Source organism: Gadus morhua, chromosome 2, assembly GCF_902167405.1.
Source record: "Gadus morhua chromosome 2, gadMor3.0, whole genome shotgun sequence".
Classification (NCBI taxonomy): domain Eukaryota; kingdom Metazoa; phylum Chordata; class Actinopteri; order Gadiformes; family Gadidae; genus Gadus; species Gadus morhua.
Window position 1 is genome coordinate 27,442,446 of NC_044049.1, and position 24,849 is coordinate 27,467,294.

At 46.2% G+C, this 24,849-nt stretch overlaps 3 protein-coding genes across 4 annotated transcripts; 1 reads left to right on the top strand and 2 right to left on the bottom strand.

The window, feature by feature from the left end:
• Positions 1-147: 147 nt before the first annotated feature.
• On the bottom strand, positions 148-14,660 carry rgs9a (regulator of G protein signaling 9a). Its single transcript, XM_030338465.1, has 17 exons — positions 14,490-14,660; positions 13,593-13,689; positions 12,589-12,639; positions 12,347-12,453; positions 11,565-11,616; positions 11,369-11,427; positions 11,048-11,124; positions 10,725-10,806; positions 10,325-10,387; positions 9,205-9,234; positions 9,054-9,115; positions 8,671-8,784; positions 6,134-6,249; positions 5,522-5,609; positions 4,870-5,008; positions 1,886-1,968; positions 148-1,290 (listed from the first exon to the last, which is right to left on the bottom strand). The coding sequence occupies exons 1-17, from the start codon at positions 14,556-14,558 to the stop codon at positions 1,137-1,139; spliced, it is 1,443 nt and encodes a 480-aa protein (XP_030194325.1). The 5' UTR covers positions 14,559-14,660; the 3' UTR covers positions 148-1,136.
• Positions 14,661-15,228: 568 nt separating this feature from the next.
• smim22 (small integral membrane protein 22) lies at positions 15,229-17,701 on the top strand. Of its 2 annotated transcripts, none has more exons than XM_030349212.1 (4): positions 15,229-15,296; positions 16,810-16,941; positions 17,161-17,228; positions 17,337-17,701. In XM_030349212.1, the coding sequence occupies exons 2-4, from the start codon at positions 16,818-16,820 to the stop codon at positions 17,382-17,384; spliced, it is 240 nt and encodes a 79-aa protein (XP_030205072.1). In that variant the 5' UTR covers positions 15,229-15,296; positions 16,810-16,817; the 3' UTR covers positions 17,385-17,701. The 2 variants fall into 2 exon arrangements, with proteins under 2 accessions (XP_030205072.1, XP_030205063.1); XM_030349203.1 differs by having other exon boundaries at positions 15,251-15,407.
• A 93-nt stretch (positions 17,702-17,794) lies between these two features.
• On the bottom strand, positions 17,795-24,797 carry rogdi (rogdi atypical leucine zipper). The gene is made up of 11 exons (XM_030349191.1): positions 24,612-24,797; positions 23,611-23,682; positions 22,522-22,604; positions 22,188-22,242; positions 22,015-22,095; positions 21,734-21,829; positions 20,688-20,786; positions 20,478-20,591; positions 20,002-20,051; positions 18,635-18,761; positions 17,795-18,411 (listed from the first exon to the last, which is right to left on the bottom strand). The coding sequence occupies exons 1-11, from the start codon at positions 24,684-24,686 to the stop codon at positions 18,370-18,372; spliced, it is 894 nt and encodes a 297-aa protein (XP_030205051.1). The 5' UTR covers positions 24,687-24,797; the 3' UTR covers positions 17,795-18,369.
• Positions 24,798-24,849: the final 52 nt, after the last annotated feature.

The following is a 24,849-nucleotide window of genomic DNA, read 5'->3' on the forward strand; positions in this document are numbered from 1 at the left end:
TTTAATTTGCTAGGTCATCTAAGTTTAAATCCACTATGGTTGGTTATAGGTTAATATGATGGGAGCTGGTCCTTGTCTTTTATTTGTCTGAACAAACGGGCCTACTAAAGGCCTAGCCCTAGTACACCACTATGAATACATTTCATATCAAGTTAACAGTATCTTTAATCCGGAAATTAGGAATACGTGAGGTTCATTGTGTGAAGTGTAGATGTGCTTTTTATTTTATAAAAATAATGAATAATGACAACTAAAACATCTTGCAAATTTCCCTTCTCAAAATTATAATCAAAAAACATTAAATTGATATTAGGTCTGCTTAATGCTGGCATCTTTTTTAACGTATGCCATATTATCTGACATTAAAATGATGACTTTTGCAATCATTTTACATGTAGGCTACATGAAATCCATGGCTGATCAGATCCACATTCTAATCTGTCAGACGAAGTGCCCAAACTGCCCATCATTCGGCCCATTGCTTGTGTGAGTGGTATTGATAAAACCAGAAGAGCACTGCAGACAAATAAGTAACTAGCTATGTCTTTATTACATTATTTACTACTAGCTACGCAAACAGATTTTTTTAATGTAAATTAAAAAAAATCATTTTTGAAAAAAATGAATGTTTAAAGATAGTACTTTTGATTATCACCAGTCAATCAATAACAATATACATGTTCCCGTGACAACCTCCAGTCACATTCGAATTCAATTCAACTAGTCAGACACTAAAATTTGGATCTCTCACTTAGTTTCGAGTCATTTCACTGCACAAGGGTCACTCTGGCAAAGCGTGGTTTAAATTCCAGGGCGTGGGAAAGTTTCAATCCCTAACCGTAACCACTACCCTAACCCTGTTGCGGTAACAATTTAGCCTGTCGCGCTAGCTTGTGAGCCAGATTTCTACTCGCATGTGAATTCACTATGTTCAATGATTAACATTTATCGTTTACCAAGCTACCGTGAAAATGATTAATCATGAAAAATGTCCCACTATTGAGTAGACATCATTTACTCACATTATCGCTGGCATAAAGCCTATGAACTGCTATGAAGTAGCAGTTGGATGTGGATGTCCATGTCCTACAGGCTGCAGCCAGACATGATTGGCCCGAGGTGCCGCCCGCGGTCCTCTACTTCCTGTCTATCTTGCTCATCATGGCCTTGACGTCGACGGGGGCCGAAGCGATGGCTGCTTTGGCCCTCTCCTCCTCTTCCTGTTCCCACACCGTGATGGGATGGACTCCCAGGCTCCTGTTCCGCGCGTTCTGCTCCAGCTGTGCCTCGCTGCCGTGGAAACCACAGACATCACAGTTGGGCAGATCCCTCACTATTTGACCTGCGGTCTAATCACACACTATCCTGTAGGCCCCGTTAAGTCAACCGTATTGAGGGTTGGTGACACACACTATCCTGTAGGCCCCGTCAGGTCAACCGTATTGAGGGTTGGTGACACACACTCGCACAATGACGAGCACTTATACGCATTCACACATGAAAAATATGAGAAAAACAAATAACAGCAGTGTTGAAGCTGAATAAATAATGCTTGTTAATTAATGCTTGCATTCTGTCCTTCAGAAACCACATAACTTTTTTACATTTCGACTAACAATACTATACTAAACAGTTTCATAAAATTGTTCAACTGTTAACCTTGCTTCAATGTGTTTATATAGAAAATAGATTCAACTATGATGGGATCCTTCAGCCCTGCTTCCTAATAGCAGAACTTATGGAGACAATATGGGACACATTCGGACCAAAGAGCTGAAGTTGATGCCGTTATGCAAACTTTTATAACACTTGTGGGCGTTCCGTCCATAGCGTCTCCTCTTCCAGGCATTATTCGGGTAGCGTTCTTAACCGTTAAGCTGCTTACCTAAAGTTGTGTAGCTCAGGGTTTAGCGCCCTCTTCTGCATCTCCTTGTACACGGGCGACTTCAGGTAGCGGAAGAACGTGTCCTAAAGTCAGGGAATCAAAGAAGCACCGCAGAGTCAGTGAAACACCATCAGTGGGTGAACATGATCACTCCTCGTTTTACCCGTTCATAATGTATTGATTTGTCAAGTAAAGATGTACGCACTGATTGTATGTCGTATTTAGTTATATTACTTGGTTATGTAGCATCTTATCCTATATTTGTGTTGTTGCGGAGAATGGGTTAACGTAGCGATTGTTAGTGCTTCGCACTTGGTTCTATGAACATCCATAGTTTACAGACAGCGATATATTGTTTCACTTTCTTTTGAAAAATGTATTTATTGCAAGTCACTTTGGATAAAAGCGTCTGCTAAATGAACTAAATGTAATCGTAAAATGTAAATATAAAGATCCACTCTTCAGAACACATGCGTTGCGCGTTATCCCCTGTATAAAAATACATTGATATTCAGGAGGGCTATCACAATCCCAACGCAAGATCGACGTGAGGAATGACTTGATGATGTATCAGATACACCTCTCCTCCTGCCACTTAGGATTCATAATGTCTGTCTGCAAGGCAAACATGACATCTGTGCGACACGTAACATCATTCAGGGAGAAGGACTCCCCCTCAGGGAGGATTGTGACGCTGTATCTCCACCCCCCCACCCCTCCCTCCCCACCCGTCCTGTAGAGCAGCGGTCTTAAGGGGACCCCGTTCAGCGGTCTCAGGGGACCCCGTTCAGCGGTCTCAGGGGACCCCGTTCAGCGGTCTTAAGGGGACCCCGTTCAGCGGTCTTAAGGGGACCCCGTTCAGCGGTCTTAAGGGGACCCCGTTCAGCGGTCTTTAAGGGGACCCCGTTCAGCGGTCTTAAGGGGACCCCGTTCAGCGGTCTCAGGGGACCCCGTTCAGCGGTCTTTAAGGGGACCCCGTTCAGCGGTCTTAAGGGGACCCCGTTCAGCGGTCTTTAAGGGGACCCCGTTCAGCGGTCTTAAGGGGACCCCGTTCAGCGGTCTTAATGGGACCCCGTTCAGCGGTCTTAAGGGGACCCCGTTCAGCGGTCTTTAAGGGGACCCCGTTCAGCGGTCTTAAGGGGACCCCGTTCAGCGGTCTTTAAGGGGACCCCGTTCAGCGGTCTTAAGGGGACCCCGTTCAGCGGTCTTTAAGGGGACCCCGTTCAGCGGTCTTAAGGGGACCCCGTTCAGCGGTCTTTAAGGGGACCCCGTTCAGCGGTCTTAAGGGGACCCCGTTCAGCGGTCTTTAAGGGGACCCCGTTCAGCGGTCTTAAGGGGACCCCGTTCAGCGGTCTTAAGGGGACCCCGTTCAGCGGTCTTTAAGGGGACCCCGTTCAGCGGTCTTAAGGGGACCCCGTTCAGCGGTCTTTAAGGGGACCCCGTTCAGCGGTCTTTAAGGGGACCCCGTTCAGCGGTCTTAAGGGGACCCCGTTCAGCGGTCTTTAAGGGGACCCCGTTCAGCGGTCTTAAGGGGACCCCGTTCAGCGGTCTTAAGGGGACCCCGTTCAGCGGTCACAGGGGACCCCGTTCAGCGGTCTTAAGGGGACCCCGTTCAGCGGTCTTAAGGGGACCCCGTTCAGCGGTCTTTAAGGGGACCCCGTTCAGCGGTCTTTAAGGGGACCCCGTTCAGCGGTCTTAAGGGGACCCCGTTCAGCGGTCTTAAGGGGACCCCGTTCAGCGGTCTTTAAGGGGACCCCGTTCAGCGGTCTTAAGGGGACCCCGTTCAGCGGTCTCAGGGGACCCCGTTCAGCGGTCTTTAAGGGGACCCCGTTCAGCGGTCTTTAAGGGGACCCCGTTCAGCGGTCTTAAGGGGACCCCGTTCAGCGGTCACAGGGGACCCCGTTCAGCGGTCTTTAAGGGGACCCCGTTCAGCGGTCTTTAAGGGGACCCCGTTCAGCGGTCTTAAGGGGACCCCTTTCAGCGGTCACAGGGGACCCCGTTCAGCGGTCTCAGGGGACCCCGTTCAGCGGTCTTTAAGGGGACCCCGTTCAGCGGTCTTTAAGGGGACCCCGTTCAGCGGTCTTAAGGGGACCCCGTTCAGCGGTCTTAAGGGGACCCCGTTCAGCGGTCTTTAAGGGGACCCCGTTCAGCGGTCTTAAGGGGACCCCGTTCAGCGGTCTCAGGGGACCCCGTTCAGCGGTCTTTAAGGGGACCCCGTTCAGCGGTCTTTAAGGGGACCCCGTTCAGCGGTCTTAAGGGGACCCCGTTCAGCGGTCACAGGGGACCCCGTTCAGCGGTCTTTAAGGGGACCCCGTTCAGCGGTCTTTAAGGGGACCCCGTTCAGCGGTCTTAAGGGGACCCCTTTCAGCGGTCACAGGGGACCCCGTTCAGCGGTCTCAGGGGACCCCGTTCAGCGGTTTTCAGGGGACCCCGTTCAGCGGTCTTTAAGGGGACCCCGTTCAGCGGTCTTTAAGGGGACCCCGTTCAGCGGTCTTAAGGGGACCCCGTTCAGCGGTCTTAAGGGGACCCCGTTCAGCGGTCTTAAGGGGACCCCGTTCAGCGGTCACAGGGGACCCCGTTCAGCGGTCTTAAGGGGACCCCGTTCAGCGGTCTTTAAGGGGACCCCGTTCAGCGGTCTTAAGGGGACCCCGTTCAGCGGTCTTAAGGGGACCCCGTTCAGCGGTCTTTAAGGGGACCCCGTTCAGCGGTCTTAAGGGGACCCCGTTCAGCGGTCTTAAGGGGACCCCGTTCAGCGGTCTCAGGGGACCCCGTTCAGCGGTCACAGGGGACCCCGTTCAGCGGTCTTAAGGGGACCCCGTTCAGCGGTCTTTAAGGGGACCCCGTTCAGCGGTCTTAAGGGGACCCCGTTCAGCGGTCTTTAAGGGGACCCCGTTCAGCGGTCTTAAGGGGACCCCGTTCAGCGGTCTTAAGGGGACCCCGTTCAGCGGTCTTTAAGGGGACCCCGTTCAGCGAGCAGGACGCACCTTCTTCATGAGCAGGAAGACGTGCGTCTGCGCCCCGTCCAGCACGTAGCGGTGGGGGTGGTCCAGCCCCTTCACCGTCAGACCCATGGTCCGGCCGTCGATGTTGATCCACCGGGGGGCGCCGGGGGCCAGGAAGGTCCTGGGGTCCGCAGTGTGCCAACACACACACGCATGGACACACACATAGAAACACACATAACAGACACACACATAGACACACACACACACACACATAGAAACACACATAACAGACACACACATAGACACACACACACACACACATAGACACACACATGGACACACACACACACACACATGGACACACACACACAGACAGACACACATAGACACACACACACACAAATAGACACACACACACACATACACACACACACATAGACACACACACACACACACACACATAGATGGACACACACACAGACAGACACACATAGACACACACGTAGACACACACACGCACACATAGACAGACACACATAGACAGACACACAGACACACACACTCACACACACACAAACACAGACACATACACACTCACCCAACACACAACATTTAATTCAAAGAGATTAGTCGCCGTGGAAGATAATTATTCCCGCTGCTGACGGATAAAGAAAATGAACTCCGTCCTCACTTGAAGATGACGGCAGCTTTGGTTGCTATGGCAGCGGCAGAACCCCACTTCAACTCCTCTGCTGCCTCCCAGAAGGCCAAGTTCTCCCCTGCACACACACGCGCGCGCGCACACACACACACACACACACACACACACACACACACACACACACACACACACACACACACACACACACACACACACACACACACACACACACACACACACACACACACACACACACACACACACACACACACGATTGAATGAGCCACCCCTTTGATAGAATGAAGGAAATCCTAGTGTTGATGAGAATGATGACAGCATGTTGATGTGCACAATGTACACTAACTATTCGTACTACCACAAGAAAATGACTGATTCATCTTACTATCGTCTTACCAGAATTACACACTGCAAATTTGACCGGTTTAAGACCGCACTTGTCAATCGCTTTAAATGAAAGGTGTCTGCTGAAAGACTTAACAACTAAATAACTAAACGACAACACACACACACACACACACACACACACACACACACACACACACACACACACACACACACACACACACACACACACACACACACACACACACACACACACACACACACACACACGAGACCCACCGCTGAACTCCTTCTTCAGGAAGCTCTTGAAGTCGTCCCGCCCGCGCTGGTCGCTCAGCAGCTCGAAGAAGCTGAAGGACCAGCGCTCTACCCGCATCTTGGTGCACTGGTCCACCCTGCAACACAGAGCACCACAGGGTCCAACCACAGGGTCCAACCACAGGGTCCAACCACAGGGCCCAACCACAGGGCCCAACCACAGGGCCCCAACCACAGGGTCCAACCACAGGGTCCAACCACAGGGTCCAACCACAGGGTCCAACCACAGGGATCCAACCACAGGGCCCCAACCACAGGGCCCCAACCAGAGGGCCCAACCACAGAGCCCCAACCACCGGGGTCCAACCACAGGGTCCAACCACAGGGTCCAACCACAGGGTCCAACCACAGGGCCCACCCTGCAACACAGAGCACCACAGGGTCCAACCACAGGGTCCAACCACAGGGTCCAACCACAGGGCCCACCCTGCAACACAGAGCACCACAGGGTCCAACCACAGGGTCCAACCACAGGGTCCAACCACAGGGTCCAACCACAGGGTCCAACCACAGGGCCCAACCACAGGGCCCAACCACAGGGCCCCAACCACAGGGTCCAACCACAGGGTCCAACCACAGGGTCCAACCACAGGGTCCAACCACAGGGATCCAACCACAGGGCCCCAACCACAGGGCCCCAACCAGAGGGCCCAACCACAGAGCCCCAACCACCGGGGTCCAACCACAGGGTCCAACCACAGGGTCCAACCACAGGGTCCAACCACAGGGTCCAACCACAGGGTCCAACCACAGGGCCCACCCTGCAACACAGAGCACCACAGGGTCCAACCACAGGGTCCAACCACAGGGTCCAACCACAGGGCCCACCCTGCAACACAGAGCACCACAGGGTCCAACCACAGGGTCCAACCACAGGGTCCAACCACAGGGTCCAACCACAGGGTCCAACCACAGGGCCCACCCTGCAACACAGAGCACCACAGGGTCCAACCACAGGGTCCAACCACAGGGCCCCAACCACAGGGTCCAACCACAGGGTCCAACCACAGGGTCCAACCACAGGGCCCCAACCACAGGGCCCCAATCACAGGGCCCCAACCACAGGGTCCAACCACAGGGTCCAACCACAGGGTCCAACCACAGGGCCCCAACCACAGGGCCCCAATCACAGGGCCCCAATCACAGGGCTCCAATCACAGGGCTCCAATCACAGGGCTCCAACCACAGGGCTCCAACCACAGGGCTCCAATCACAGGGCTCCAATCACAGGGCTCCAATCACAGGGCTCCAATCACAGGGCTCCAACCACAGGGCTCCAACCACAGGGCTCCAACCACAGGGCTCCAATCACAGGGCTCCAATCACAGGGCTCCAATCACAGGGCTCCAACCACAGGGCTCCAACCACAGGGCTCCAATCACAGGGCTCCAATCACAGGGCTCCAACCACAGGGCTCCAACCACAGGGCTCCAATCACAGGGCTCCAATCACAGGGCTCCATTCACTCATCAGGGCCGGGTAATGAGCCAGTGGCCCTCTTGATTGAGGGGGGCCTTTCGCTTATGAGGGATGAATCACACAACCTGTGGCATATGACTCGGGGGCCCTATTGAGACGTATTACATAATATAACCAATGTTGGATGGCTTCAGGACCCCATTGAGGTATCAGAGGGTATACGGTACTGTTGTAGAGACGATACTGAAATGGCAGGGCCTAACCCCCCGGGGGGCTAGGTCTTACCCTCTCTCTCTGTGACATAAGGGGGCTAGGTCTTACCCTCTCTCTCTGTGACATAAGGGGGCTAGGTCTTACCCTCTCTCTGTGACATAAGGGGGCTAGGTCTTACCCTCTCTCTCTGTGACATAAGGGGGCTAGGTCTTACCCTCTCTCTCTGTGACATAAGGGGGCTAGGTCTTACCCTCTCTCTGTGACATAAGGGGGCTAGGTCTTACCCTCTCTCTCTGTGACATAAGGGGGCTAGGTCTTACCCTCTCTCTCTGTGACATAAGGGGGCTAGGTCTTACCCTCTCTCTGTGACATAAGGGGGCTAGGTCTTACCCTCTCTCTCTGTGTAGTATAAGGGGGCTAGGTCTTACCCTCTCTCTCTGTGACATAAGGGGGCTAGGTCTTACCCTCTCTCTGTGATATAAGGGGGCTAGGTCTTACCCTCTCTCTGTGACATAAGGGGGCTAGGTCTTACCCTCTCTCTCTGTGACATAAGGGGGCTAGGTCTTACCCTCTCTCTGTGATATAAGGGGGCTAGGTCTTACCCTCTCTCTGTGATATAAGGGGGCTAGGTCTTACCCTCTCTCTCTGTGACATAAGGGGGCTAGGTCTTACCCTCTCTCTGTGATATAAGGGGGCTAGGTCTTACCCCCCCCTCTGTGATATAAGGGGGCTAGGTCTTACCCTCTCTCTCTCTGTGATATAAGGGGCCTAGGTCTTACCGCCTCTCTGTGACATAAGGGGGCTAGGTCTTACCGCCTCTCTGTGTAGTATAAGCGGGCCTAGGTTTAAAGGGTTTGCAGCATTACCTTCTTATGTTTAGTGTCCAGTAGGTATCGTTGTCGGTTACCCAGGGGTTGCTAGGCAGACAGGGTGCCAGGAAGGGGTCATGATTTTTGTAAGTGTTGACAAACTTCACAAGTCTGCAGATAAGTAGAGGAAAACGAAAAAGCAAAGCGAATATGGTGAGAGTTGAACTCCAACACATTGCTTTTAGGTAGCAATGCATCGACACTTCCTGATCAATAAGCCATACACTTTACAATATGCGTCAGTATAGGCCAATGTGGATGGGTCCACATTTACCCAATAACCTGTACATATCAGCTTCCATGTATGTGAAACTATTGGCGCTGTCAACCTTGGCTATCCAATTAAAAATGCAAGCAGGAATTATTAATAACAAACTTACGCTCCAAGAGAAACACTCGACTTTACTTTAGACCTCATGATCGCCTGCTGGTAGAAGATGTTCTGAAAGAAGAATGGCTTTCTGCTGTCATTACAGAATCCTTGCACTCCCAAACATTGCATTTTTGTCTCCGTCTAAAGAAACAACTCACCATCCGTCTGTGTTGGTCAAAGGAGATCTTCTACAGCAAACACGTAAAAAAGAGTCATTAGTTACTGGGATGTCTTTGCACATTCACTGACAGGAACACATGATAAATATATAATGATATAATATAATATATAATACGAACTAAAAACACAACTCACATATACATACAGTATATGTGAGTTGTCTACTGTAGGCACAGTACTGTATAATAATTATACTAATTACTGAGTTTGGTGTAAAACACAGATACTAAAAAAGCATCAAGTGTTTTGATGACACATATAAAGTACTGGGACCTATGCTATATAGACATTTATCATTTCAATCAACCTTCCCATGTTCCAAAAAGTGTAGTTTGGCTGTGTTTCATGCATATTTCGTGTCGCTATCGCCATCAATGAACGTTAAAACAAAATGGAATCAAATCTGTATGAAAGAAGAACACAGACACAGAAAACAACCTCAGAATTGTGCAGAAAATAGTTGAAACAATTGATATCCCATTGCATTCTATGATTACAAGACAAATAAAATGATGAAGGTAACATAAAGACGGATTTGTTGTGTGCTATCCATGCTCAATGCCTATTGGAACATTTTGAGGACTGGTAAGTCAATAGAGTAAGAAACTGCTTAATCTTCAAGAGACAGGTAAGTAGCTTCATAACTTTTTACCCAAGTTGTTTTTTTACCCTGAGTTGCTGTGTGTCAAATTCTCCCTGATTAAATGTAACGTGTGCGCGTGTGTGTGTGTGTGTGTGTGTGTGTGTGTGTGTGTGTGTGTGTGTGTGTGTGTGTGTGTGTGTGTGTGTGTGTGTGTGCGTGCGTGCGTGCGTGCGTGCGTGCGTGCGTGCGTGCGTGCGTGCGTGCGTGCGTGCGTGCGTGCGTGCGTGCGTGCGTGCGTGCGTGCGTGCGTGCGTGCGTGCGTGCGTGCGTGCGTGCGTGCGTGTGTCTGTGCGTGTGTGTGTGCGTGTGTCTGTGCGTGTGTGTGTGCGTGTGTGTGTCTTCTCTGCATACAGCCTATAGGATACAGGATACAACACACGCCAGCCTCTTGTATCGCTGCTGACCTACAGATGGAGGAGTCTCGTGCGTGTCAACGCCACTCACTCACCTGTTACCTCCTCTACGGTGGGGTCGATGAGGCGGTCCGTCCCGTAGTCCAAGGCGCTGTGGGTCCGACGCTGGGAGCACAGGTTCAGAACCAGTATGAACTCATCATACACACAGTCGCATTAAAACACACACACACTGCAAAAGTGGGATGTTCTTAAGGGTTTAAACATAAAAGCTTATTATAGATTTAACAATCAAACTACGAGAGGAAATCCGTCCAGTGGACGTTCTAGCTGCACACACAGCGTTCGACACATTATCCAAACACATGGATTGTACAGATGAACACACACACAAGAACACACACACACACGAACACACACACACACACACGAACACACACACACACACACACACACACACACACACACGCACGCACACACACACACGCACACACACGCTAACCGGTGGTCTGTTGACAATCCAATAGGCTCTCTCCTGACAGTCCAAGACCACCCGGTCGGGTTTCTTCCTCTCCTTCCCCGCCCTGGCACACAGTTTGGACTCCGTTAGTGATGTTTGGACACGTTGCTAACAACCGTTGGGTCTATGAGGGTTAGGGTTAGCGTATCCTTTTAGTTCAGGCAGAAGGCAGACGTTTGTACAGATGGATGGGCCCCGTTGGGGGAATAGGGAAGGGTTGTCCAAGATCTAATCCCAACCAAGCAACCAACAAGAGCACTATTCCATGTATAACGGGGAGAAGATGCTTCCCATAATACACCTACTTGTACTGCTCAGTGGCCTGCATGACGATGAAGTCCCACTTGTGGTTCAGCCAGGTATGGAGGTGGGTGTAATGTTCCTGTCCAACAGAAACAACAACAGTATTTACTCTGCATCCGGGACCAGTAGCTTCATACCAAACTATTACACTAATCACTCTTCAAAAAAGTGCTTTAAAAATATGTTAATTGTTTGTCTGCAGTTGCCACACACACACACACACACACACACACCCTGTTATACAGACAGAAAGACAGACACACAATCATACACACACACACACACACACACACACAGGTATACAGCCAGACAGACAGACACACCTGTTCAAAGGGCTCCAGTACGCCTTTCTTTCGGATATTCCTTTTTGCCAAATAAATAGCTGCACCGAGAAACATGCACAAATAATTATTTATTAATTCCACTGAAAAGATTTGGCGTTTCATAGAGCTGTCTGGTTTGTGATATCAACTGGGAATAAAGAAACAATAGTGGCTTGAATTGTGACCAGAGACTCACCATAGTCACAATCCTCTGCAACCCATTTCTGTGTCGGCCAAAAGTATGGAGTCTGGAAGAGAGGGGCAAGCTGAAGAACTCACAGACACACAAACAAACATTCAGACACACTGAGCAGTGGCGGTCACATCGCTAGGAGGCTTCAGTTAGCACAGTTACGGGATTCTGTTAGTGAAAAGGTGAAAAGAAGGAATGTTGCATTTCCAAGTCAAAGGATTTGTGCAAATATTGAGTACGGCTTACAGCACGTGGGCCGAATTCAATTTAATATTATAACAGTTCTGTGAAAGATATTATATTATACATATATTACTTTAGCATTAGTCATGTGTTGTAAATGTCTTGATGAAACTTATAAATCAATAAATGCTATTATTTTCTTTTGGAACATTAAAGCAAGATTTTGTTTAAATGTATAGAATATAGGGGAAGGTGCGGTTTAAGCTGTGATTGATAAGTGCTAAGCTTCATTTATAGTTTCTTTGAAATCTCTTAAAAATTAATTATTATGGACCTTAAAGGATTTTTTTTCATTGATGCTATCATGTTTTACTTTTAATCGGATGTTTTGCTTTTACTGTACGTGTTGATGAATTGTTTTAATGGTTTTATTTGCATATGCGTTTTCAGTTTTCTGTCTTTGTGTTTCATAGGTGTATTGCATTCTTTGCAAAGCACTTTGTAAACCTTGTTTCAAAAAGGTGCTTTATAATTAAATCCATTTTCTATTTTTATAGTTGTTATTCTTCTTCTTAAAGGTTGGGAGGCCAGGCGGGTTCTACCTGAAAGCGGTACAGACTCCCATCGTTACACATCACCAGCTTCCTGTGGTTCTGCAGAGGGTAGATGTAACCGTAGGCAACCAGCATGGTGCCATACGCCTCAGCCTCTTTAGCAGGAGAAGCATGAAGAGAACGACGTAAACACACATGTGGAAGGAGAAGGGGCTTCTGGAACCACACTATTGGTTTTGTGTCATGCAATGCAAAACTATTAGGGTAGAAGGGTCATCAGGATTTCTTACCTTCTTGTGTGACCTTCATTTTGTTTAAAAGCCAAGCGATTATGTCTTGACCTGCATAGGAACGGACACATATTTGTTATTTTGTCTATTGTTATGCCAAATTAGATATGCAAAATCATGGAGCTATATATCATGGAGGCAGGTAGTTAGGATCATAGGAGACATTTATCATGAAATAAAATAAACGCTAATTATCCCAGACAGCACATTTGCACATAATTGTATAGTTGTATATAATTATATCTGAAACACATATATTATATATATTTTTCCCCTATTTTGCTTTGGAAGAATTGCGACTCCCTTGTGTCCAGTGAGTTGAGGTTTGACAGGGTCAGATTCTCTGATCTTTCACCTGGCCACTTCAGGACCGGATTAGAAAGCCTGTGACTGTTAAAGCGCTGGGCAGATCAAATCCAATTGTCCCCAGCTATATATAGCTGTAAGTAAGCCACTGCAGTCCGACAACAGGCTGCTTCTTCTCCTGAGACTTTATGTCACAATCTCTATTAAAAAGCAATTTTGTTCAAATAATTTTAAACAACCTTTTAACCTTTATTGAAATTCTCTTTTGCAATTTTCCTTTTTTTCCTTTTTTGCTGTACTTAGTATCAAAAAGTCCCCCCTTCGGGATCAATAGTGTTGCATTGTGTTACCTTTTCAGATATATATAAGCATATAAATAATATGTAATATTATTAATAGTATTGAAACAGTTATATGTACGCATACGTAAGTGTGTGTGTGTGTGTGTGTGTGTGTGTGTGTGTGTGTGTGTGTGTGTGTGTGTGTGTGTGTGTGTGTGTGTGTGTGTGTGTGTATATGTGCGTGCGTGCGTGTGTGTGTATATGTGCGCGTGTGTGTATATGTGCGTGTGTGCGTGCGTGCGTGCGTGTGTGTATATGTGCGTGTCTGCGTGTGTGCGTGCGTTCGTGTGTATACGTGCGTGTGTGCGTGCGTGCGTGCGTGTGTTCCAGTGTGTGTCTCTATGGACAGCCCCCCACCAGTGATGACGTGGGGGATGGTGGTGACGTTGAGCTTCTGTTCGGCCCCCTTCAGGCCGCTCTTGGGGTCCTGCATCTCCACCATGTGGGCCTCGATCTGCAGGAGGCGGGGGTCAGAACGTCATTAAAGACCCTTCACCTCACAGGGCGAACCCAGGGGCCCTCGGGATGCTAAATACGCTCCTCTTAGGGCCAGAACAGCAGCGCCAGCTAGTGGAGGTAGCCAGTGGCCTAGGGGAGGTCGTCTACCAGGGCCCTGACACAAGTCGCAGACCCGTAATTAGTCCTCTGCCAATTAAGGAAGCCTGCCCTCGTGTGGTTTCAACACGGTGATGAACATTTGTCGTAATGAGAAATGCCATTTTGTGACATGTTTCAATTCAAATGTGATCTTCAACCAAAAAGCTAAAGATCAATTTCTTGGAACATTTCTCCAAGATAAGTTTAGCCACAGAAGCTAGCCTAAAGCCTAATGGGCTCACTCCCACCAGGGAATTAGACACTAACGCTCACGGTGTGTGTGTGTGTGTGTGTGTGTGTGTGTGTGTGTGTGTGTGTGTGTGTGTGTGTGTGTGTGTGTGTGTGTGTGTGTGTGTGTGTGTGTGTGTGTGTAATGTTAAATGCAACATTTGAATAATATTAATTGTTTAAAGACATCAAACACGTTATGGTACAACTTTATCAGAGGCTGAAAACTACAGAAATGACCAAATGGGCCAAAAAAATATGACAATGTGTCAAATATGACAAAGTAACCACTATATACGAGGCATACATAAAAATATACTTAACCACTTAGTTCCACGTTTGAGAGAAAAACGTGACAACATAAAAAATATGGCAAATATTAACTGACTCATTCCGACTATTAATGTATCCACTCAAAAATGAACCCACCTTTTGGAGGCAATGCATCCGAGGACGGTAATGCTGTCCCCGGTTGGGACGTATTGTCCTTATCGTCATTTTGAGCGTTAATTAAAATACGACCACCTCAAGGGAAACGTCTGTCGTGCACTGTCTCAAGCCAGTTCAACAGTAGTTACCGGACCACTGTGGGCATAATGGATGGGACGCGATGACCAATGGGAAACAAGCGACGACATACATGAATATTCAACGGTACGTCACCTCAACCCGTTCTCATTGGTCGATGGAACGCTGACGTCATGAGTCTACAGTCTAGAAGCCATTCGGAGGGGCGACGATCATGTCGTATTATTGTCTACGAGCCAACTTGTTTAGAAGACAAATCCCTAAAAATGTTCATACTCATAGCCGTGAACACATCATTCGCTTAAGTCTGATATAGGGCATACAACGTGTAAACACTAAAGGTAGCCTATATTAAATATCAAGAATAAAAAAGTATGACAATTCTATTAAAATATGAATATAAAAAAAGAAGAGGCACTATCCAATAAAAAAAAGATATGTGTTATTTGTGCAGTGTTTTAATAATATCTGTTATGGATTTGGAGTCACTGGGAAGTCACATGACATGGGAGCTATGGGGGAAGAAATAAAGACAATAAAAAACCAAAATAAAGATTAGGATACTACTTTAGGTCCAGGTACTTATAGTTTTAAAAGTATCTATTGTTTAAAAAGTGTATGACGCCGAAACATAATAAAGAAAGTGCAGCCTCATCTATTGCAGGAACAGCAGGGTGTGAACAACAGGTGCAGCGCGAGGAGCGACAGGTAAAGTTCAGCATCGCTACCCGGAAGACACTTTAATAGGCTAGTGAATCCTAACACACCTGTAGACCTGTCTGTTCAGAGATATACTTCGTCCTTCGCAAACGAAATAAGGTAAATCCATTTTTTGGGCTACTTTAATCGTCTTCCCACCCGTGAATGTTGTCATCTGCGATCTTTAGTTTCTGAGGGATTAATGAAGGCTTGTTTGGGACGTTGTGTTCATAGGATATAACTGGCTTCAGCTCGCCTTGTTATCAATGCTTTATATTGCTTTGTCTAAAGAAGATGTTCCCATTTCATGGTTATTTTTAATACTCAAGGATAAGGGGACCGTGACAAAGAAAATACTACTATTATGTTAAGTATCTGTGCAAACAATCAAATCGCAACGTTGTATAAAGGAGCATTTTCTAGAGGTCCAAATCTGTTTTATGTAATGAAACATTTAAAAGGTAAATGAATAACGTGAATGAAAGGCCTGAACACAAGGGCCACCAGTTCACCCGCGTACTATTTCCTTGTGTATATTCAGGAAGAATGGAAGACGAGTTCATTACTGCGCAGCAGGTGACCTAGAGAGGGCATAGGATTTTCTCGCAATTCCCTCCCTCGGAGGCTCTATTATTAAAGTCCGATCTTATTGAATTAAATAAAAAAATCACAATATTATAGAACAGCTTGGGTGAACCTCTTTATATCGGCATCGAACAACTTTCCGTCAATAAGACTGAACATTGGAAAATGTAACGTTTCAGACTAAAAAGTAAAGTAGCTTGTTTGTGACTCAAAGTAAGGATCGTACGTGAACGTCCTGTAGAGGGATATGCGGCTCACCTGCGTTGTTGTACTGACGTTTAGAGTTACAGAGCAACCAATACAATCCATAACAACTAAGTAGCCTGCTGTTGAAGGTGTTATAACAAAATAAAAAATATAAAATGTAAGCTTTCAAAATCGTTCATTAACTCGTTGTGCGAGGGGATCAGGGGATTCTGGTGATATGGCTTTGGTGATGTGTTTTTATAATCAACATGGTCACAGAATTAAATAGTAGCCTATTCCATTTTCATTAAACTGGTGAGTCCTGCATGCTTACTTTTAACACCTGCTATTTTCATATGATGCAAGTTTGATCCTATCAAGTCTGAAATGTGGAATTGCATTTAAATTTTGGAACAGCTTTACTTCAGAAACATGGATTTTGATGATCCCATTCCCTACATCATGTTACTACTAAATGTTGTAGTAAATGGTCAAGCTTTGCCCATCTATTGCTTGACCGCAGAGCAAGTAACATAGAACACCTTTGACCTTTAGAAAAAACCTACTGGTTCAAAATTTGAATTTGTAATGTAGAACTTAGTTCTACATTAAGCCATTATAGTTGCTTTATGGGTCTGACAAGGTTGTTGTCTTTTGATCCTCAAAGCGAGGGCTGAACAACATGGACTACATGCACTATATGTGGTCCACCATCTATAGAAAGCTAATGCATACCTTTTATTTTCCATAGGGTGTTCAATGGCTAACCTTCAAGAGGAGTTCCAGGACCAGTTCAACGATGTAGTCAGCAGGCTGGAGTCCCACCAGTTCTTCCAATCCGATTGGGACATAGCGTCTTTCGCCGTGTTTTTCATCTTCATCGGTTAGTGACAAATGTGTATAGTGACTCGCATTGCCTCAACAGTTATACATCTCTGTGTAAATGCGATGGCAGACTTTGACCAAAAACATTCACCGCATGAAGCGTTCGAGAGCCAAGCTGGAGTCATGCTGGTCTGTGCCGTAAACGCACAGCGGCTGAGATGAGGTTTAAGCCTCTTCTCTGCACCGCCATGACGCCTGGCATGTTGTACGTTCCTAGGTATGGTTCTACTGCTCGTGCTCTTGGTCCTTATCCGTTGCTGCTGCTGTTGCTGTGGCGATGAGAAGGTAGGCTATGCTAATGCAGTGCACAACACACGCACCGTATGGAGATTTGCTTTCCATTTGCCTGCAGCGAGCGTGAGGTTTGATGTCATGCTGTTGTCTTGCTTCCAGCCAAGAAGAAGGAAGGTTGGAATAGAAAACATGGGCCTGGATTCCTGAGCGCAGAGATGTCTTGGTTCAATTAGTTTCACAAAGGGCCAACAATGTTCCAGGTCTGTGTGCGCTCACTGCTTTCCCTCGAGTGCACCCCATGCTATAGGTGTTGATTATATTCAACCATCTGATCGTCTCACATTGTACCCCTTTAAGCAACAAATGACAAGCACGAATCATTAGAGCACATTTTTCTATTCTATTTTTCTATACTATGGCATTAGAATTGTAACGTTAGATGACAAAATGTCTGTTTGAAACATTTTTAAATTGTGTAAATTGTTTTTAAATGTTGATTTTTATGCATAAATGATCTACATTAATGTCTGCAGTCAGAGTTTGAATGCATAACATTAACACCTAAACCACACTGGTAGGTAGGTTGTGTTTTAAAATAAGGTGTTGTGACTCATCAATGGTTGGAAAATCCTTCTGAAAGGCATTTATTGCACAGACAATAGATTAATAATTTATAGCGTATATATATATATATCATTTATATTTTCACAAAATATGATTAGTTTCACAGGTAATCGTCAAGACAAGTAACGACAAATAAATACAAAATGTATGCACAAAACAAACTGGAATGATTGCATAAATATTTACGACACATTTACCTTCTATTAGCTTATTTAAGTCAGGGCTTTGTTTGTCTTAATACTACAACAGCAAAATAAAACAAAGTGGGTTGTTTTACAGCTAAGTTAGTCAGAAACACAAACCATCCTTTCTACCCATAGACCACGCACGTACGCAAGATTCATTCAAATCATAGCACTTCACGAGGGGGCGAAGACAGGGGACGAGCAACGGTCACTGATAAGTTGACAATGGTCAATACTGACACGGGTTTTGAGCTGACTCCATTTGCAGCTGAAGAACAACACCTCAAAACACATTGACTATACATGTGGTATTTCCAATACATCAATTCTGTTTTTCATATATATATATACTGTATATTATATAATTTACTTTGCACAGGAGGTTAAAAGGGTCTGTAGTTCCACAGACTTGAGAACACGGATATCTGTGAAGTGTGGAGAATTATAAATTAGCGAGCAAATGTAAAGTCAAAGGAAAAGTTACATTTCTATCTCCTGACTTGCTTACCAGGATTGGCTATAAACACAGAAATCACTTTACACACGTTCATCTTTACTGAAAAGAACATTTTCCACCGGTAGATTAGCCCGCTACAAGACACAGTCGGGCCTTATTGTAGACTGCAGGTGTAAACGTCGGGTACTCACTTTGTCCTTGAGCTGCTGGCAGAGCTGCAGGGAGATGGTGAAGAAGACCAGCGTGTCGTTGAGCCAGGGCACCACGCACTCCACCTTGTGGACGTGGCTCACCTCGAACCGGTGGTTGTTGAGCTCGCTGGAACACAGGTCGTGTTTGTTAGGTTAGGGGGGGGCGGATCAGGCCACGGCGGTCAAGGAGCGGGTGACGCTCAGTGAGACCCCCGGGGGAAGGACGGGTAGACCCCGAACTAATGAACATCTGCTCCGGTATTTATGATCCGACTATTTTACGAGAAACCTAATTTTATCGAAAAAGCTGCATTTTTATAAGCAGCAGGAGGGGTTAAACAGGTTGGATGTTACAAAATGCCACAAAGTAGCCGCTCCGTGTTATAAGCCGTATCTAATCACGCCTCTTTGCCCAGAACACAAATACTTGCATGAACCAAGAAATTCTATAAATAGTACAATGTTTCTGCGACCACATGGCGTCGCCGGTCGACTGATGGTTGACCCTGAACCTAGACTTGGAAACATTTAATGTGGTACTTGGTTCAAGCCCCAATGTCCCTTCTAACCTCCAGCAAAATACCTGGCAGGATGCAGAAGAATATCTGCTTAATGAATAAATACTATTAGTAATTAGTGTTTGTGCCAGCACTATGGCTTGTTTCAAGAAGCTCTCTACGAGCTAGACTTTCCATTGCAGATGGTATCTCACACCCTGCAGGTCGAGCAGTACAGCAGAGGGACCCAACACATTGTTTTGTTTTGTAGTTAACCGAATAGCTGCACTTTAAGGGTATGGTAATATACTATTATAATACTAATGTCATTTTGTATCACTAATTAAAAAATCAAGGAAACTACGAACGCCAGATGCTTCAACTGTTCTCCCGGAGCCCGCCCTTCCATGAAGACGTGGTGCAGATTAACAGAAGCCAGCGAGTCTTTAACCAACAGAAGCCCTGAAATAGCGATGTCAGCTCCGTTTATTCACTGAGTCTTCACAATTCAGGGTGCGATAAATGATTGCTTTGAAGCCTGGCATTTAGGGCTGCAGTCAACAAAATAAAACCTGGGTCCACTGAGTTTCGACCAACTGATTGGTAAAGGGGGGGAAATAAAGATTTTTCCATCCACACTTTTTTCTATATTTTTATCTGCACGTTATCTCCAGATTAACTGAACCGGCCACAGTGCACTCTGCTGTATCTGGTAGCCTAGAACAGGTAAATGCTGTTTGGAGGAAGTCACTGGTCTGGTTTAGGTCTAAAGATATCCCATCCAGCTAGTTTAACCGGGACGCGGTCGAAGGATCATGTCGTGTTACACACCGCTATGGAAAGACCTTTATAAAATGAAAGAACACTTACAACGTGGACCCAGGATTGTGCAACACTGAGCTTCCGGCTGGCTTGAAATTCTGAAAAAGAGGAGAACATTTTTCACTATTAAAGCTTCAGTAAAGATTTTAATTCTATCAAATAAACAGTTTTGGGAGTTCTGAGAAGGACCGTGGCCTAGTTATCCCCCTGGCTGACAACAGCAATTGTATTCTTTGTTTTTAAGATAGTTGTTGTTGTTGTTGTCCCTTCAACGGAACACAGAAGGTTTTACACTTTTATTTTCCTATTTTAGTAACAGTGGCAAAACGGCAGACATATTGCCCCGTAATAAATAAATAAGTAATGTTTGGTTCTCTGCCCCTTTAAGAAACTCTCCACTTCTAACGTGGGTCTATACACGTACAACAGTAGACGAGACAACAGAAAGGATCAATACGTCTGACGGATTGACGTCATGAGCCAGGTGAGGTTGGGGCCAGGTGAGCGTGGATCCCGAGCCTTGCCTTGGTGGTGTTCGGCTGCAGCACATGGAGCTGGTACACGGCCAGACACAGCTTGCTGAGGTTGATGTAGAAGTTCACCATGACGTCCCCTGGCATCGGAGGGGAGAACATTTTCTAGTGAGAAAGAAAGAGAGACAGAGTGAGAGTGAGAGAGAGAGAGAGAGAGAGAGAGAGACGCCACACCCCGTTCATTGCTTTGTTCTGCTTTACCATCAGGCCGCTGGTCGCCAGCTCAGGCAGCGTCATGGAGGCTGGGGTGGTCAGGCGGTTGCGTGCTCGCGCCAGCTGCAGCATCACCGCATCCATGAGCTGCGAGGACAGCGGCAGATGAGGCGTTAGTGTGCACATGCTGGACCCGTCGGAGTCACGCGTCACTCACAGGAGGTTTCCTTCTTTTTTTCTTATACATGCGTGACGCACTCTCACAGACGCCCAACCGGTTATGCGGGATGAATGATTACTCATGTCAGCCAATCATGCCTAAAATGCAAGACGCACGGCACGTCCACACAACAACAAGAAATTACACAAAAAACAGACAAACATCTTCCTCCCAGACCGTCATCAGTAGTCACTGTTTATAATGACACCACTAACTCTAGGCCTCCGATGTAGGGGCGGTATCCTCTCAAGGCGACTGATATCAGTAGTGATGCTGATATCAGTCGTATTAGCCCAAGGATGCTGATAACGGCGGTATAAGCTTAAGGCTAACGATATACGAGTATAAGCTTAGAACATTGTAGAGTACGTTGTCTCGCGATCCAGAGATTGCCGGTTTGGTCCTCAACTACTACCATGTACTAGTGAAAGTGTTGTTGAGCAAGATTACTTGCTCAAGCCCTGACTTCCTTGGGTTATATAAAGATAAAATGAGGATCTTCTTTACTGGACGCGGTCAGTTGAGCTATCCATCCATATCTACCCACACACACACACACACACACACACACACACACACACACACACACACACACACACACACACACACACACACACACACACACACACACAGTAAGCACTTGTGTGACATAGATCTCTAAAGGCTAGGCTAACATGTTGAGAAGAATACATATGTATAAGTGTGTATTATACGTGTACAAGTATACGTGAACAAGTATATATATCGCTGGAAAGACAAAGATGAATAGTCCACAGATACCCCCAGTTCATTGGACAGAACAGAGGACGTTCCGGTTGAGGTCTGTAGCGTTAGGGTGATCGGGGGGGGGGGGGGGGGGATCTGGACCACCGACCTTGTTGACCTCAGCGCCGGTTTTAAAGCGGTAGCTCTCGTCTCTGCTGCTCAGCAGCTGCAGCGCTTGGTTCACGTGGTTCCTGGCGTCTTGGATCTGCACCACAGACAAGAAGTATTATTATTATTGTCATCCTCCGACCCTGACCACAACCTTTTGGTTTTATCTTAACACTGATATTAAAAATGAATCTCCAGGAGTTTTTAACACTTAAAATAGGCACAGATTTTGGCCCTCACCACATAAACTTAAGCGTAAACACTAAATCACGTCAAACATACCTGCTGCAGTTTCCACTGCTTGTCGTCCCGAAATTGAAAATGGAGAACTTGGCTACTTTTGGATACTTTCAGGTTTATGTCCTATAAAACAAACATATCAATAAATAAGAAGACCCTCGGCTTAAGGTGCGCATGTTTGTCCAGGCCCTCCCACTCCAGGTGAAGTCACTTACTGCTTGGGCCAAAGCCTCTCCTTGAAGAGTGAGCACCCCTTTCACCTGGTCCATTCTGCAGGACAGGGGGACAGCGGCACTTTGATTTACTCGGTAAAGCAACAAAACTGCGGTAGGTACGATTATTAAAATATGCTCTGTGTAAGATTTAATAACTTGAAAAGAGAGAGCGCACAATATAAATAAAATATATTCTCCCAGAGCATTTCACTCACAGCTGACTCACTGCTATGGCATTTACAACTAATGACACTGAAGTTATAGCGCTTCAATCTTTAGATCCAAGTTGTTAAAAAGTAAAGCATTCATCCGTTGCACATTATGGTGATCTTACGTTGTGCTGCCGAGGATGAAGTTCTCCTGTTTGACCTGGCCGTCAAGGCCCGTCGTTGGCATGGAGAAGCGCCTGGACGCCTCCTAGAATCAACGGAGAAGGAACCATACAGCTTAATACGTGTAGGTGAAAAGAACACACCGCCGTCAGTGATGTGTGTGTCGTTGGGTTAACGCGAGGCGTTTATTGTAAAAGGTTTGGAGGTCAGAACGATGCTTTATGAATGCAGTCCATTTACATCTATTAAGGGTTTTGTGAAGGAGCCAGGGGTTAATACAAGATGAACCAGGGCTACACAAGCATGATGTACGCCTCAAGGTTACATACAGCGCTATGCAAAACCATTAAGATGACAAACAATAAACCAGTCATATTCATGTATTAAAACTACGATTTCACTTCAATGTATAAAAGGCTATTGAGCCTGACCTTTGTAAAACCTGTATCTTTAGGCTAGACGCCTGGATCAAATTTAAAGTGGATCAAGACTTTCCTTCCATGTCTACCGTTTGAAATTACAATAACCCTGAACTTCATGTGGATTAGGCCTGCAACAGGGCTCTACTACACTAGAGAGAACTGAACTATTGCACAGGAAGTTTAAACCAGACATCTCTCGGTTATCGGCCTTCAGCCTAGATACACAGTACTGAGGACTTCACTCAAGTTGATATCTTAATGCAACGTTTTTCAAATAAAATGTGGACGCACTGTGGGTAATAGCTCTTCACGTTGTTTCTTGTAGTGAGTATTTCAAACTATACCCCACTTAACCTCCCACCCCCGTCATTGTTTTGGTACCGAGACGTTTAACCAACACTGCAGCTCAAATGTAAGCACCATTTTCTCTCAATAGTTCCAGGTGAGTGCTCGTGTGCCTTCAGGTCCAACGCCCTTGATGAGGTATTGCTTTGCGACAGTTAGAGGGTGATGTCGTCACATTTTACTCGTCAATACCACTCAACACAATCTTTTTTGCATTTCATTGTGGGTGCGGTTTTAAATATGCCCAGATGTGCTTCCACGCCACCTTCAGATGTATTTCAAATAAACAAACTGAAAAGTATGTTTGCACAAGTATATATGTACCTTTAGGATATCCTGCAGCTGCTTAAGTACAGAGTGTACCTCTTCCTTCAGTAGCCAGTTGAATTCCTCCTCCTGCAGACAGAAACGGGGAAAAAACATTACTTCTAATGAGTGGTTCCCACTATAAACTGAACAGTTTGTGCTTGCCCATGGTGTGTCAAAAATGTGTAATTTTAATTAAACATGGTAATAATGCAAGGCATGGCAAGTTATTTATATAGCACATAGACAAGGTCACTACATTCTCGTCACAAAAGGTAAAAAGCACATCAACTAAGGACAATCATTAAAATATATACTTGGAAAAAACGCACGTCTACACCGGTGTTTACCCTTCTTGTTGGGTGTGAGGTTATGCCCCGTACAATTTGAATTGTATACTTCTAAACCCTCAGTTAGTCCCTTAGTTACACATAACTTCTCAAACGCTAACCACACTCCACAGGCGCAGAGATTAACCATTCGTTCACTCTTTAACTCCGGCCATTACCCTTAGTAAATGGAACCCACGTGAATTAGATATGCCAATCCCATGACAGAAACCTTGATTAGATTGTCCCGCTACAGGCAACGACCCATAGAGGGCAGTTTTTATTATAACGTAATCCCATGGGCAGGGGAGCCTTCAAAATCGTGGGCACAATGTATACAATCCTACAATATTAGATGTTTGAAAAGTATATAATGCCAACTATTTCCAGTCAGGCAGCAAAGTGTGTATCTTATACAAATTCCAACTATGGTGGATGAACGCTAGAATGGCCTGATAATAATAAAGGCTTCAACGAACGCATAAACGTAACGTGCAGTGATGCTTTCTTTGCACGGCCATGTATACATTATTCCCCTGATTGCTTTACATGCTGAACAACAATATAAAAATATGTGAATTCTGATTTAAGTCAAATAATGAATTGCAGTTATGTCTGTCAGTCTGTCAGCTAACCCGCTAGCAATGCAGCTAAATAACAGTGTGCGTCGTTGAAGACAGGGCATCTTACCATCACTGCTCGCTCCACCTGATTGGCAGCAGACATCTTGGGCACTTCGGACAGTGACCTCTGAGGGTTTAACATGTTTACTAAAGAGAGGCAGAATGCGTCGCTGCGGTTCTCCTTATCTCCTCTCCTTCTCCTGGCCAGCTGACGGAGACGCTGATCAACGTTAGCCCCGCCCACTAATCCTCCGTGAGAAAGGCCATTGGTCAGATGGATCTCCTCCGCCCACGTGGGCAATGCA